General features: G+C 41.7%; 1 protein-coding gene across 16 annotated transcripts in view; it reads right to left on the reverse strand.

Moving 5' to 3' along the window:
* RAI14 (retinoic acid induced 14) overlaps positions 1-15165 on the reverse strand; it is a 147780-nt gene that overhangs the window by 14932 nt on the left and 117683 nt on the right. For 9 of the 16 annotated variants that reach the window (XM_032625948.1, XM_032625936.1, XM_032625944.1 and 6 more), the window contains 6 exons: positions 9859-9923; positions 6146-6203; positions 5347-5417; positions 3460-3566; positions 2329-2507; positions 2043-2071 (listed from right to left, as the gene is read on the reverse strand). In XM_032625948.1, coding sequence (XP_032481839.1) covers positions 2043-2071; positions 2329-2507; positions 3460-3566; positions 5347-5417; positions 6146-6203; positions 9859-9923 — 509 coding nt within the window. Of the gene's footprint in view, positions 1-735; positions 823-2042; positions 2072-2328; positions 2508-3459; positions 3567-5346; positions 5418-6145; positions 6204-9858; positions 9924-15165 lie in introns of all 16 variants that reach the window. The other 7 variants (XM_032625942.1, XM_032625941.1, XM_032625937.1 and 4 more) reach the window with 1 other exon arrangement.

Genomic DNA, 15165 nt, shown 5'->3' on the forward strand with positions numbered 1-15165 from the left:
TTGCCCGGTAGAATTAACTACGGAACTTCACTCCTATATTCACGAGAATTAACGTGAAAAATTTGTAAAACTTCTATTGCAGATTGAGAATATTATTAATGAATATGCTAACGTATTTAACATTACTTACTGGGTGAGATGTTCTGCTCAAATATTTGATATGGATTATTCCTTTTATGGCCTATGATTCTTTTAATAACAAACCCTGGCCTGTTTTTATTTACCATTTCGTAGATAGTCAAGCTTCCTCCTCTATTCAGTAATCACCGTAAGCTCAGAAATGAAAGCTGTTTTTTAATATTAGTCAACCTTAAGTGTAACAGGAAAGGCAAATGTATTGTAACAACGTTTAATAAACCAACTAATATTCATTTTCAACTAGCGCCTCACCAGCTACACATTCTCCCCCACTTTACTAGAGCTGTTAATACGAGCTCTGAAAATGCACTGAGCTCATTATCTCGAGCAAAAAGTTCCTGTCATGGATTTTAAGAATTTTGAGGTTTCTAAAAAAGATACGGTTCGATTCTTCAGTTTTGAAATAAGAATCAACATTATTTCCATACTAATAATCAAAATTCTTCATACCACTACTTGTAATTTGAAACCACTACAGAAAATGTCAAATGTGCATTTAAGGGTCAATTTTAAAACAGTTCTTTCTGGCCTAAACTCAAAATGACAAAATTATGGCTTTGTTGTTATATGTTTGTTCATCGTTGGTTTTATTTTTACCTGGGTAGGACTGATAGGAGGTGGTGGAGCTTTGCGTTTTTTTGGAGTTCCACTTCTCTCTGAGCTTATTTTAGAGACTTGATCATGCTGAAAGTCGTCACAGTCCAAAGAATGGAGGTGGGTTAGTTAGGTTAGTAAAGTCTGAGTAAATAGCTTCATCAAACAAATGAGAAAAACCTCAACAGTTCATGCACTTCTTACTTTATCAAGATCTGAAATCTGCTACCAACATAAAAATAAGTAATAGGCATGCTCCAAGTTTTCTTCTAGCAGCCCATGCTTTAAAGCAAGAAAATAAAAAACACAAGACAAAACCAGATTAAGTTGGTATGGAGAACTGGGAAAGTAGAGAATAAGGGGTTGTTTACCACAACTGAGGACCCAGAATACATTCATAGTCTAGCTTCCATCTTAATGCAAAGCAGTGGTATTTCCCCGACCTTTTCATTACTTCCAGTCCTTTTCTTAAAGAGTATACAGTTGACCCTCCATATCCACAGTTTTCACATCCAGATTCAACCACCTGCATATCCCAGAATTTCAGATACAGAGAGCCAACTGTATCACACTATTTTATATAAGGGAATTGAGCTTCTGCAGATTTTGTTATTCCCTGCAGATACCAAGGAATGACCATAAATATGGCAAAAAAGGGAGAACCTCAGCTCTGAAGGTTATGGATAAATATAACACAATTGGTACAAAAGAAATTCATTATCAAGTATTTGCTGATTATGATAATTTTTTCAAGAACCTTGATGTATAAATAAATAAAACAGCCAAATATATATCTCATTAATAAACAGAGGTGACTATGTTTTTAGGAAAAACTCCAAAGTAACAGGGTAAACTTCTCTATTTCTATCTGTGTAAAATGAATGACATTTTAGAAAAGCTCTAATTAAAATAAAAGAAAATGCTAAATCTCTTACTTTCATTAACTAACATGGCTATGGACAGAGTTCTATAATTCCTGTGATATTACAAGTAGTTAAAATACTGTTGTTCTCAGAGTTAAAATCACATCAAACCTTTTCACACCAGTAGGAAATATTAGTATATTTCAGAAAAAGATGAATATATAAGTAGCAAGTTTAAAGTTACATGCTTTGGAAATAGGGTAAATCATTAAGAAAATATTTACCACCTTACAATGAATCATTTATTCCAAAGATATTTTACTCCTTAAGTAGTTTCAGCATAGTCTTTATCACTTTCCTAATGGACCACAGAGCGGTTTAATTAGAACATGTTCAAACTCCCACAGGCAATGATGAAAAAGAATCTCCATCCCCAAAGATAAATACCTGCTTTGGTTTTGTTGGTGTCTTTAAATCTATAGAAGAAAAGTGAGGGGAAAAAAAAAAACTATAAGAACCATAATGACTCATATCCACTTTGGGTGGCGGGGTATATAAACACACACCCACACACACACACATACCCATACACAACATACACAATATTCAAAACTATTTTTCTCCAGAAATATATTTAAAAGAATAATAAAATATATTGCACAAATTCCTTTAACCTTTGGGGAAAATGGAGTGGATAAATTTAAAACAACACTGGCTATTTTCTTTCACATACCAGCATCCTGAGAGATTTTTGATAATAGAAGGCTTTGAATTCCTGCATTTTCTGAGAGTTTGGAATAATGTAAGGCATTGTGTCCAAGAGAATCTACAGGGTTTAGGTCTGCCCCCTTTTTAATTAAGGCTTCCACAATGTTAGAGCTGCCAATCTCACAAGCCAGCATGAGAGCAGTTCTAAAGAATGAGGAGACAAAAAATTAGTACACAAAATGTGAAAACTTGTTGCTAGGAAATCATTTCATTTGTCTTAAAAACAGAGGAAAGAAGACTAAGTGCAGTTAAACCTGTACGACACTTAATTTTCTAGGAAATTCAAAGTGCAATGCTATCAAAATAAAATTGGGTTGCTGTTTTATAAAACTTCAGATTAAATCAGAACATTAAATATTAGGTCAAATAACATAGACATAATCTTCTAAATATGCTGGAATTTAATACGATTGGCACAAATCTTGCCTTTTTTACAAATCAAGTTTTTTAAACAACCTATAACATTATTAAGACTGTTTTTAAAAAACAACCAATATGTTTACTTTTATTTTGCATGAAAAGGCAAAGGAAACGGCCTATTCATTTTAGCATTTAATAATCTCATCACAGACACAGTCAGCAATGATGCTCCCAGAGGTCTGGGGAAAATATTTTTTAAGTCAAAACAGACTGTTCTTTTTTTTTTTTTTTAGTTTATTAATTAATTAATTTATTTTTGCTGTGTTGGGTCTTTGTTTCTGTGCGAGGGCTTTCTCTAGTTGTGGCAAGCGGGGGTCACTCTTCATCGCGGTGCGCGGGCCTCTCACTATCGCGGCCTCTGTTGTTGCGGAGCACAGGCTCCAGACGCGCAGGCTCAGTATTCGTGGCTCACGGGCCTAGTTGCTCCGCGGCATGTGGGATCCTCCCAGACCAGGGCTCGAACCCCTGTCCCCTGCATTAGCAGGCAGATTCTCAACCACTGCGCCACCAGGGAAGCCCAAAACAGATTCTTAATTATCCAAAAAGGCAGAAATCAGTAAAAGAAAGAAATTAAAACTGCTTTAAAACAAATGATCCAAAATACATCCCTGATATTTTGAAAGCTTCTCAGAACGTGGATATCACTGAAATAACATGCTTTCTAATTCTGTGGTACCTTCCATTTTTGTCTCTGGAATTTACATCTGCTCCATGATCCAGGAGAAAGCGACAGACCTCACTGTGGCCATTTTGTACTGCAAGAAGCAGCGGTATATTCCCATCCTAGGAGACAAATTCAGATTAAGATTTATAACTTAGATGACAAATGCCAGAACTGCAAAGGTCCTCATTCCTTCTACATTTATTCCTGACTTGTCCTGCTGGTCTTACATTTGACCCACCAAAGTAGTCTGCCCCCTAATAGGCCAACGTCACACCCTAACACTACCCTTGTTATGGAATCCCACTGACTGTGGGCTTTTCCTCAGGAGTCAGTCTCTCGGGCTGCTTGTTGCAACCATGATGTGAGAGAGAGTGGAACGCAAAGTATGTAAAGGCTCGAGGCAAGTATACCATGTTTATTGAGAAATGGTTCTCCATGGTTCTGGAGAAATGAAGGGTTGTTTCCATATGGCATTTGTAGGTCCCACTGCTCTAAGCAGTTTCTTCTAGTGAACTACACATATCCTAGTATCCTGCCATGCCACCAGTCTTCTCAGAAAGCATACCCTTTCATAATCTTACTAGGTATCGAAACATATGTTAAGAGTTTATTTGTTCATTACTGACACATGACTAGATAAAGGGACTGATGGAAAGAGTGATTTGTTTAATATAACAATTGGCAATTCCTTTAGAAAAAAGAATTAGATCCCAACTCATACAAACTATGTAAAATGGATTAAGAATCTCAACATTACAGTATGAAACGAATGAAAAAAACATACTAGAAGAATTTATAGGTGATAATTTCCAGAATCTTAATTTGAAGTGGGGTCTGACTCAAATTATGTAAACCATAAAGAGAGGCTTTTATTCTGCTCTTGCCTTGAACATACCCCACAAATGGGGTCGACAGTAATTTTAAGGTGGACGTATTCAAATAGGCAAAGGAAAAAAAAAGTTACAATATATCCAATTATTTTAACATGGGGATATTTAAAAATACAAGTGCTGCTTAAGGATTAAGTATCCACTCAAAGTCGAACTTCAGAATTTCTAGAAAATTATCTCTGTGAAGTTATAATACTTTCTGGTTATAAAGTACCGAGATTCAGGGAGCGTGAATTTATTTACAGATTCTAAATGCTCACTTCGCAATGTCCCCATCAGGTATAACTTACACACGCCAAGTCCCACGCTACAGCAAGAAATTTAACCCTAATCAGGAGCAGTAGGCCTGTCAGTTTATTCTCAAAATAGCCCAGCAAGGTCAAAATCGGCTACAAGTGGTCTTTAAAACTGGAAAACCCTGGTACCAAAGGTAATACGTGGGGTGCAAAAAGAAAATAATAGAACTTCTATTTAGACTTATTTTTTTTTTTTTTTTTTTTTTTTTTTGCGGTACGCGGGCCTCTCGCTGTTGTGGCCTCTCCCATTACGGAGCACAGGCTCTGGACGCGCAGGCTCAGGGGCCATGGCTCACGGGCCCAGCCGCTCCGCGGCATGTGGGATCCTCCCGGACCGGGGCACGAACCCGTGCCCCCTGCATCGGCAGGCGGGCTCTCAACCACTGCACCACCAGGGAAGCCCTAGACTTATTTTTTATTTATAAAAATCAAGAAATTAAGCCTTCTTCGTATTTAGGTTGCTGGTAAGCCACGTGTCTATCGTTAGAAACAAACAGAGGAAGTGCATGCTGCAAAACGTTTTATTAACGGTTTAAGGACCAACGGGGATAATACTTAAATCTGTTTTGCACAAGAGGATCTAGGTCGGAAAGCAATAGACTTTTACCAAATGCTTGGGTCTCTAAGGTCTTCGTGACTCCCAGAAGTAAGTAGCCCATGGTGCTCTAGACACCAGTGTCCATCTGCACCTCTAGTGGTCACCTGGTACTTACCAAATCCTTGAGGTTTATGGGGCTTTTGTGCTCGCAAAGAACCTGCACAGCTTGAAGGCAGCCCTGTGCCGCTGAGAGAAAGAAGACACAGAAACCACAGCCAATCACAAAGCTACTCTCACAGCCAGGGGCATCAAACACTTCTATGAAGGAAAAGTTCACCTTCCACCCTGTTTGCATACGTTGCATTGAAGAGAAACGATGGCAGAATGGTTAAGTAAGTGGTGTTTTAAATTACTGTTTAATTTCGGTGTCACCCAGACCTAAAGGCAGTGCTTGCCAGTTGTTGCCTTTAGGCAAACCTTTGGTTTAGCTTTTCGTGGGACTTGGCTTTTCCACAACTAGCACTAAAAGAAATTTGCAAATCTCATCATCCTGGACTTCAGTACCAACGTTTCGTCACTTGAAACTGTGTGACAGATAGTAAAACCAAATGTTGATAAATAAAACTGATTGATGTTCCTTTTGATCCCCAAGTAAAAAAAAATCTGTACCACACATTACCTGAAATCTACAAATGCTCACGAATATCTCTTAAACAAGAACCTAACGTTAATTAAAATATAGTAACCAGGACAACTTTTACTAGTTGTTTGGCAGGCGACTGACGAATTCTAGCTGTATTCCTCTGTAAAACCCTACACAATCTGCAAACTGAGGAAAATGGGAATGATGTCTAGGAATGACGACAGAAAACGGCATCAGGAATAACAATGGCAAGGTTAATGGCTTAAATAAGGAAAACGAACACTTACTGTTTCTCATGGCAGAAGAAGACAAATAAGAGAATGAAAATTACCTGCATAATGTAAAGCTGTTTTCCCAGAGCTGTCGATACTTTCGGCTGGGCATTTAGACTGTAAGACAAAAATCAATAAATACGTATAATAAAATTCAGTTCACCCTTTTCCTGCAAGGTATGATGCAACTTCCTAAGAAAAGTATAATAAACATGACTAAGTCCCAACTGTTGTGCTCCAGGGGCCCAGGGTCTCATGGGGAGGGAGACTCATCTCCAAGTAATCATGACACAGGTGAACTGTCACCTCTTGGCTGCTCTGACCATCCCCTCTCTCTTCCATCAACTCTGTCGCCAACAGATCTTCCCCACCAGCTAACAAACATGCTCTAGGATTTCTCATCTTGATCCCACCTTTTCCCCCCATTTCCTGCCCTAATTCTCTATCAGCCATCACAAAACCAACTTCCTGTTAAGAACTGTCCCACACAAGCCATGTTTCCTCGTCTCCCATTTATTCCTGGACTCACTGCAGTTGGGCGTCTGCCCTCAAGACTCCACAGGGATGGCCCTGATCCAAGTGGCCAGCCACCTTCGTGTTTCCAACGATGGCAAACATGCTTGCCCTCCTCTTACCAACCTCTCCCCGGCAATCCACTCCCTATTCTCCAAACACTCTCTCCTTTAGTCCCTAGAGCCCTGCCTGGCCCATCCGATCTTGGTTTTCCCCCCACTGCTCTGGCCACGCCTGCCCCTTTAGCCAAACATAAAACTGTGGGGCTCCTAAGTGTTCTTTCGCTAAACTCTCTCCCTCAGTAATCTCATCCACACCCATAGCTTGAAATCCCATCTAGAAGCTAATGCCTCCCGAGTGTATATCTTAACAGCGACAACACTACTGTGTAAGTATTGGCTATTAGTATGTGCCAGGTACTGTTCAAAGAATTTGTTTTAAGGCTCTTGACAATCCTAGTTAGATACCGTTATTACCCCCATTTACAGATGAGGAAACTGAGGTACAAAGAAGCTAGTAATTTGCTCGGGTCACAGTAAGTGGCAGAGCCAGGATTCAAAGCCAGACAGGCTGGGCTACAGCCAGTGTCCATATCTGCACACAGCAGATGGCATCTCTGAGCCCCCGGCTTGACAACCCACAGCCTATTTCACATTTCCGCCTGATGTCTCAAACGCAGCACGGCCAACACTTCTGGTTTCCCCTCCCCGCCACGCAGCCCGAGCCATCCCTGCCTCTGTCAACAGTGCTATCATCAGTCTAGTCACTGAGCCAGAAACCACTGAGTCATCCTTGATTTCTTCTCCTCTTCCTCCTGCCACGTCCTGTCAATTCTGTCCCCAAAACACACCCCGATCTACTCTCCTCTCTTCCTCCATTGTCACCACCTGGTCTGAGCCAACACCTGCTCACCTGGACAACCTTGACGGCCACCTGGCTGTCCTCAGCTCTTTAGTCAATTCTCTATACAAACAGAGTGAACTTCTAAACCGTCAGTGTTGCTCTTTACTGCAAAGTCCTCCACAGTTCCACACTGTACTTTGAGGAATCACTGTCTGCCCATCGTGACACACAAGGCTGCAGCCTGGGCCCTTCATTTTTTTTTTTTTTTTTGGTGGCCTCCCTGCACGGCATGACCAGATTACCCACGCTCCCTGCAGTGGAAGCGCAGAGTCTCAACCACTGGACCGCCAGGGAAGCCCCCTGGGCCCTTCTTTCTGCTCCTCATTCGCTTTGCCCCCAGCCCACCCACTGGCTTTCTTTCCTCCCCGGCTAGTTAGTGACTTTCCTACCTCAGGCCTTTTGTACTTGCTATTCTCTCTGCTTGGAATGCTCTTCACACAGCTTTCTCAGCTTAAATATCACCTCCTCCCGGGGGCCTTCCTGAACATCCCTCCTCACTCCCCTCTCACAATACTCTGTTAGATTTCTTCTCAGTGATGTGCAATCGGTCATGTGTATTTGTCTTCATTTACCAGACGGCAAGCTCCAGCAGGATAGGGGCTGCTCTGTGAGTAAATACTCACTGCTTGACAGAGCGCATGGTGCCCAGGGACCACTTGCTACAAGAGAGAGTGGGGGAGAGTTCATCTGAAGACTCTCACAAGGCTCTCTTTGTGCCCATTGCCTTAAGGAGGTGGAACTTTGAAATGGTAGCCACTGGAGAAGGGAAGTCTCTCCAGCAGACAGACAGTAAGAGCAAAAGGCCGGAGAGAGAGGGCGCAGGGTGAGGGGCGGCACAAGATGGCAGTGGCCCCATCACGGAGGGCGTGGGTCACCCAGATGAGGAGTGAAGCAGTTACCAGAGGGGTGCAGGACCCAAGGTAAGCAGCCCATTAGGAGGCCGTCAAAGCCTCCAGTTTTAACAACTATCCAGAAAGAGGAACAGAATTCAGACAGTTTGCAGAGAGCAGGCAATGGTGGAAATGTTTGTCTGCCCTTCAGTGGTAAGAAGAATAGAGATCATGTTACAGCTTACCATGTTTTGGCCTAATTTTAGAACAGCACAAGGAACTTTTTAAAGGCTTCAAAGATTCCAGGGAAAAACCAATCCATTTGCATAACCAGATATAAAATTACATTAGAGGCTAGAATATCTGGTCCTTGCCCATGAGGATTTCCAGCTTGTCAAGTTCATTCTTCCTTCAAATCAGAGCCAGATGCAAAGTCTGGACAGCCAAGCCAGGACGGGAATGGAGATTTAAAATACAAATAAGTTAAACAAAAATTTAAGGTTAAGACCATGGGTGTGGAGGCAGGGAAGAAAAGTTCTATTGTAACTGTCTTTAGAGAGGAGCCTCAGAATAAAAATCATCATCATCACAGATGTTGATCTACGTTTCTTGAATTTCACTTCAAAGACCTGTTAAGGTTAAGCATTGCTGGCACTGGTGGTAGCTTGCATCAGGTATTGCAAGACAAGAAGCTGTGAGATCAACAGACCAGGACAAGTTGAAGAATGTGCCCATGTTGCTGCATTAGAGTCGCAAAGCCAAATTAAAGCAAGATGCTGGGTCCCAAACGATGCTCAGGAGGGCCAAGACAACAGCTCAAGAGAACAGACATTACTCCAAACACATATTTTATTGCTCTGTGCTGTTCCTGAAAACAGCCAGCTTGCATTTTGACTGGCATTAGCTGGAAGTAACTGTACAAACTGCTGTTGGGATTTCACGAAATATTCATCTTTAAAGAAATACGGAAGTCACCCTAAGCAATCATTATAAACTTCCTGGCAAGGTTATCAAACCAGGGAGTTGACCTAAAATTATAAAGAAGAATAAAACCAAGAACCTGAACAAAGACTAAGAACTAAAGGCTCATCAAGTTACATACAAGGAAACAGTGGTTGAAATTTTGCTTATCAAGAAAAGCTGCATTCTGCTGGTGATTGAGAGAGAATAAATACTAGGATACTGGAGATCCTGTATTATAAGGATCTCCAACAGCATGAAAAATTTTTGTCAAGCTGACTATGTAAAGGCTACAAGTTCTTCCAATAAGAAAGAAAGAGCTGAATAAAGCGGAGAAAAGGGCTGGATCCCAGGAAGACACTCCAAATTTTTATTAGGATCTTCTTCTCTACCAGCGCAACTGCTACGGAAATAATCTTCTTGGCTATAGTGAAGCTTCTTAGGAAACCCAGGTTCTGGGATAATATTTGAAGGAGGACGTGTGTATGTGTTTGTTCTTTCACCCACAAGGTTACTTTCAAATTTTAAAAATGACACATTTATAATTTTCTGTTGTTCCACTTTACCTGAAGGAGCTTCTTGATGCATTCATGGTGGCTGTTCTTAGCTGCAAGGTGCAAAGCACTGTGTCCTAAATGGATTTAAAAAAAATTGTTTTTTAAATCTCTCATCTCTGTAATGAAGACAACTATGAGGAAATAAATTGTTCTCCAACAAAGACGGAATTGTTACTTTTTTTTTTTTTTTTTTGCGGTACACGGGCCTCTCACTGCTGTGGCCTCTCCCGTTGCAGAGCACAGGCTCTGGACGTGCAGGCTCAGCGGCCATGGCTCACGGGCCTAGCCGCTCCGCAGCATGTGGGATCTTCCCGGACCGGGGCACCAACCCGTGTCCCCTGCATCGGCAGGCGGACTCTCAACCACTGTGCCACCAGGGAAGCCCGGAATTGTTACTCTTGAGAATGAGGCCTCAACTTCTCTGCAAAGTTCAGTGTGACAAAAGTGGGGAGAACACAGAGCATCCTGTCCCCTGGATAACATTCAGAGTCCATGCCAGCTGCCGTCCTCTTGGGGTACAATCGAGCTCTGGGCTAGAAGCTTGCGGTGGACTCCTAGTATGCACCTTGGAAGTTCTGCTTTCAGCTGTCAGCACGGGTGCCAGACGCCCCACGTCCGTAACAGTCACACCAGGCCACGACTGCCACTAGCCCAGGAACCCAGCAAAGGCAGCCAGCGAGCCAGCAGGGAGCACACCAAACACCCGACGAAACCCCACTACCACCTCTCGTTTCTCCCTCCCCCAGATGTGCTCCAGCTCTGCATGGATATTACCTGGAGTTCAGATGTCCCAAGTTCTTACATGGCAGAAGGAAAAGGATTATAAAAACAACACACTAGCAAAGTAGCATCTTTTCACGCTCCCTTCACAGAACATTACAACAACATGAGACTCTCTGACGTTTCTGTGACCAGATTACTTTAGGAAATTTTAATGCTATACCCAGGCGCCTCCCCGCTACCACCGAATGGGCCTCAGAGTTTCTATGGAAGAGGGGCTTAGAGGCAGCCCTACTAGACCAGCAGGCTCCCACCCAAGGGCCCTGGCAAATTACTCTTTGCTTGGCCTGGACCCTCCTCCTCTAAGATAACCACCCAGCTTGCCCTCTTACCTCCCTCGGATGCCACCGAAACACAGTCTTCTGACCTCATCTCTGGTCTTTCCTGACCTCACCACTTAAAATTCCAGTTCCTCCCCCACCTCTTTTAACCCTATTTCCTGTTTCATTCTTTTATCCTTCATAGCACCCAGCACCTTCAACTCTCCCTTTCCACCCCACTCCTTTCTCTCCCTACACACACACACACACACACACACACACACACACACACACACACACTCTTATGTTTAACTGCTCTCCTTTCCCCACTAGAATATAAACTCTGTATCCCAAAAGCCTGCAGCACTGCTGGCACATAATAGGCTCTCGATACACATTTGCTCATTTGAATTAGAGGGTATGTCCACTACAGGTGTCTGCGGAGTGGTATTTGGAGGGAGGGAACCAAAGTTACCACTGCCAGCCAACCCAATACACCTAGGAAACTCCTAAATCCTGCATCTGTAAACTGTTTGACCAAGATACCCCCAATGTAACACCTGTAAGCAACCCACACTTTGGAACAGGCTTAAAGCATGTTTCTCAGCCTTACTGCTCTTGACATTTGAAGCTGTGGAAGGTGGTCCTATGTACTATAGGATGGTGAGTAGCATCTCTGGCCTCTACCCACTGGACATCCAGTTGGGACAATCAGAAATGTCCCCAGTCATCGCCAAATATCCCCTGGATGGGTGGGAATCACCCCCGGTTGAGAACCCCTGGCTTAGAGGAACAGCTTCTTTTATATGGTGGTCCAGTCTCCAAATACCATTTCTCCTTTCTGAATTAGTCTTTATAATAACCCTGACCAGAAATCCACTAATTATTAGGTTATCATATGGCTAGGAAATACCATATTTAAAATTAGAGGGTTTTAGGACCACAGTGAGCTGCACAAAAGCATGTGTGAGGTCAAAAGATTAGATTCCTTCTTTTCTGAGTAGCTGCACAGAGATTTTCTGGGTATGTGTGAGGGGAGTTAATTGATGGGGGTAGAACACTGACGCAAGGAATCCTCTGACCTCCTCCCAAGTGGATGAGGGTGAGGAAGGTCAGGAGATGAGGGACTGAGACCCTTGGAAGCAGGAAGACAAAAGATCTTCTCTTCCCCTTCCTCCTTTTACTGCAGGAGACCCCCTCCTTTCAGGATGTATAACACACAATAGTGAGTTCAGTTACATTATGCGTTAAATAGGTTTTGGTGGGTTAGCCTGGCCCTCAACCATCATTTATACCAGTGTTTCTAAAGACAAGCACATTCTGTGTTTTAAACAAATGCCTTACAGATGAACTTCTGGAACCCATCCTGATTGTAAGTAGAAGACTGTTTATGTCGTGTATGCAATGCCTTAACTTTTGTCTACCCTGTGGACAAAAGCTCTTCTACATAAATAGCACCCACTGGAAAAAGGCACAGTTCTCCAAAGACAAGAGGGTAGGGAGATTTAAACAATTCAGCATAAAATAAATAACAGGCTTTTCTTTTTCACTCCAAGTGTTCTAGTCACACCTGGAAGTAAGCGCTGTGTTTCTAGAGAAACAAAATTTTCTTATTCCTTGGCCCTGTGATGTGTTTTCCTAACCAGGAGCACAAAAGCATTTTTCACTTAAAAGTCTCAAAATTCAAATGATGCATCACTCCCTGGACAACATTACACTGGAGTGAGATGTCTCGCACTGCTACCATTAAAACAAAATTCTCTTTCCAAATGCAAAATTTTCTGGAGAGAATATGTTAGTGACAGAACCTCACTGAAACGAGCCAGTGCATAAGTCTGGCCCCCACTCAGCTGTGGATCTGTCTGGAATATCAGGAAGCAACTTCCCTATAGGAAAATAACAGGGCAACCCTAATTCAAGTGCATCTCAGCAGAACTCTATAAGTGAACAGACCAGGGCTATTTATAAGTCAAGAGTCGTGGGCTATTCCAGGTGGCTTAAGAATCCTGTTATTGAAAGAGTCTAAGAAGGATGACCTAGCCATTGTAGCCATGAACACCACCCTCCAACCCACCTCAGAAAACAACCATTTATTCAGTGATTTAAGAGTGCTGCTGAAACAGAGAAGAACTCACTCATAGAGTGGAGGAACTACTACTGATGGGACTGAGAACACAGCCTTCAAGTGTAGGTGACAAATTTTTAAACCGATGAGGTCATAAGACACAGAGACATGAACAAGCACCAAAAGGCTGAAGTTTGAGAAATTATAGTTCCAGATTATAACATGGACACATTTAGAAAAAGAAAGAATTAAATGATACTCGACTAGGTAAGGCTTAAAATATCTATTTAAGAACCAGAGTTTCAGAATGCTGAATATAAACAATAAAAGTGTAAATTAATTTGTTTCTTATTTACAACTTCAAATATATTTAAACAACTCTGTTCTTAGAAATGCTTACCTTTACATCAAGTTTTTAATCATTGAAGCATAAGTCTATTCACCTAGTTATAGTTCCGGGGGCGAGATCAGGGTATAAAAGATGTATTTCCTTTTTTAAATTTTATTTATTAAAAATAATAGATACATGTATAGTATAACTGAATCACTTTGCTGTACACCTGAAACTAACACAACATGGTTAATCAACTATACCCCAATATAAAAGTTAACAAAAGAAAACCCCACAACACTGTAAATCAACTATATTTCAATAAAAAATAATTTTTAAAAAATCTGTATTTTTTTATTGAAGTATAGTTGATTTGCAATGTTGTGTTAGTTTCTGGTGTAGAGCAAAGTGATTCAGTTTTACACAAACACACATACATATATAGAGGAGATTTCTAAGAACCATTCTTACTATTAAACAGAGTTTTGAATTATCCCTTAATCTCCACAAAGTAGATTTGCATACTGTTTTATATAGAATCAAAAGATTTTTTTGTGTGTGGGTGTATCACCTGAAATATTTTCATGGCCAGGTTATACGGTTGGCCCTCCTGACATCCCGTACACATGCGTGAACAGCAAATAAAGGACTATAAATCATACAATCGTTCTTTGGTTCGCCTTTAATCCAAATGAAAATACGAAATACACTTAGTGGGCTATAATTTGCGATTAACATTTTAAATGACCCATTCTCTCAAGTGCCTGAATTTTAAGATGAATATTACCGTCTGTGTCTTCACATGGTGTCATATATGAGTGGGATTAGGGGCATAATGGAATGGAGGGCCACCCAGAAATCCAAACAAAAGCTAAACCAGCACCTGAAACCCTAGGAAAGAGTAAGGGTTCTCAAGTGCCCCCCTCCTGAGACCTCTGTGCATTAGGGTATTTCCATACTTCAGTTCTCACTTTCCTAAGCCTCTCTTCTTCTATGAGAAAAGAAGTTTTGTGTGCAAAGGAATCAGGGAAAACTTTAGATATGGGAGTGTGACAGAAACTGCACATCATCCTTCAATCTGTTTCCATCTCCTTCTACAGCAAAACCTTCTATATTTTTAATTGGATAATTTGCTGCCCAGAATTCCCAGCTTCCGTTAAAGCCAGGTGTGGCCACAGATCACTCTGTGGGCTGGGCTTGCCCTTCTGCCCACTGTGACTGTGATGCAGACTCAGGGGGAGCCAACCTGGGTCATTAGGACCAAGGCAACATCCTGGATGGTGGACCAACAGGAGTCTGGGTCCCTTGGTGTGCAGCCAAGCTGCCATACCAATTTGGGACTTTCAACTGAGAGACAAAAAAGTCTATCTTGTTTAAGCCACTGGATCACACTGTGTCAAATGCATACGCTTGCTAATAAAGGGAGTCTGAAAGCTCATGCTTCAGATAAGCAGAGATAACAAACAGAAGATTCTTTGGTCTTCTTCAATCTTCTGTAAATGCTTCTGTTTAATCCAATCTCCTCGTCCTCCCAGGTGCTAACTGCAGCCATTAAAAAAAAAAAAAAAGCCTAGAAATCTGGGAGAAGTGATTTCTAAAGAAACATACAGAAACGCCACTTCCTACATCAGTGAAGAACAAGAGCAAACAAAGCAACGAGAGGTGCTGGACAATTACGCAGGCCCTGTTCAGAGTCAGCGCTACCAGTTTAGGTGTGGACTTTCCCAGCTGATTGCTATATATACGCCTATGGCGTTGTTTGGCAAACAGACAATAAGGAATGGGGGGAAACCCCCCCAAACCAAAAACATAAGTCATGAGCTTCTGACAGTTTGGGAGTTTCTTTTTCTGATTTGTACTATGAAAGTATTTGGCTTGGG

The sequence above is a fragment of the Phocoena sinus genome, chromosome 3, assembly GCF_008692025.1.
Source record: "Phocoena sinus isolate mPhoSin1 chromosome 3, mPhoSin1.pri, whole genome shotgun sequence".
In the NCBI taxonomy this organism is placed as follows: domain Eukaryota; kingdom Metazoa; phylum Chordata; class Mammalia; order Artiodactyla; family Phocoenidae; genus Phocoena; species Phocoena sinus.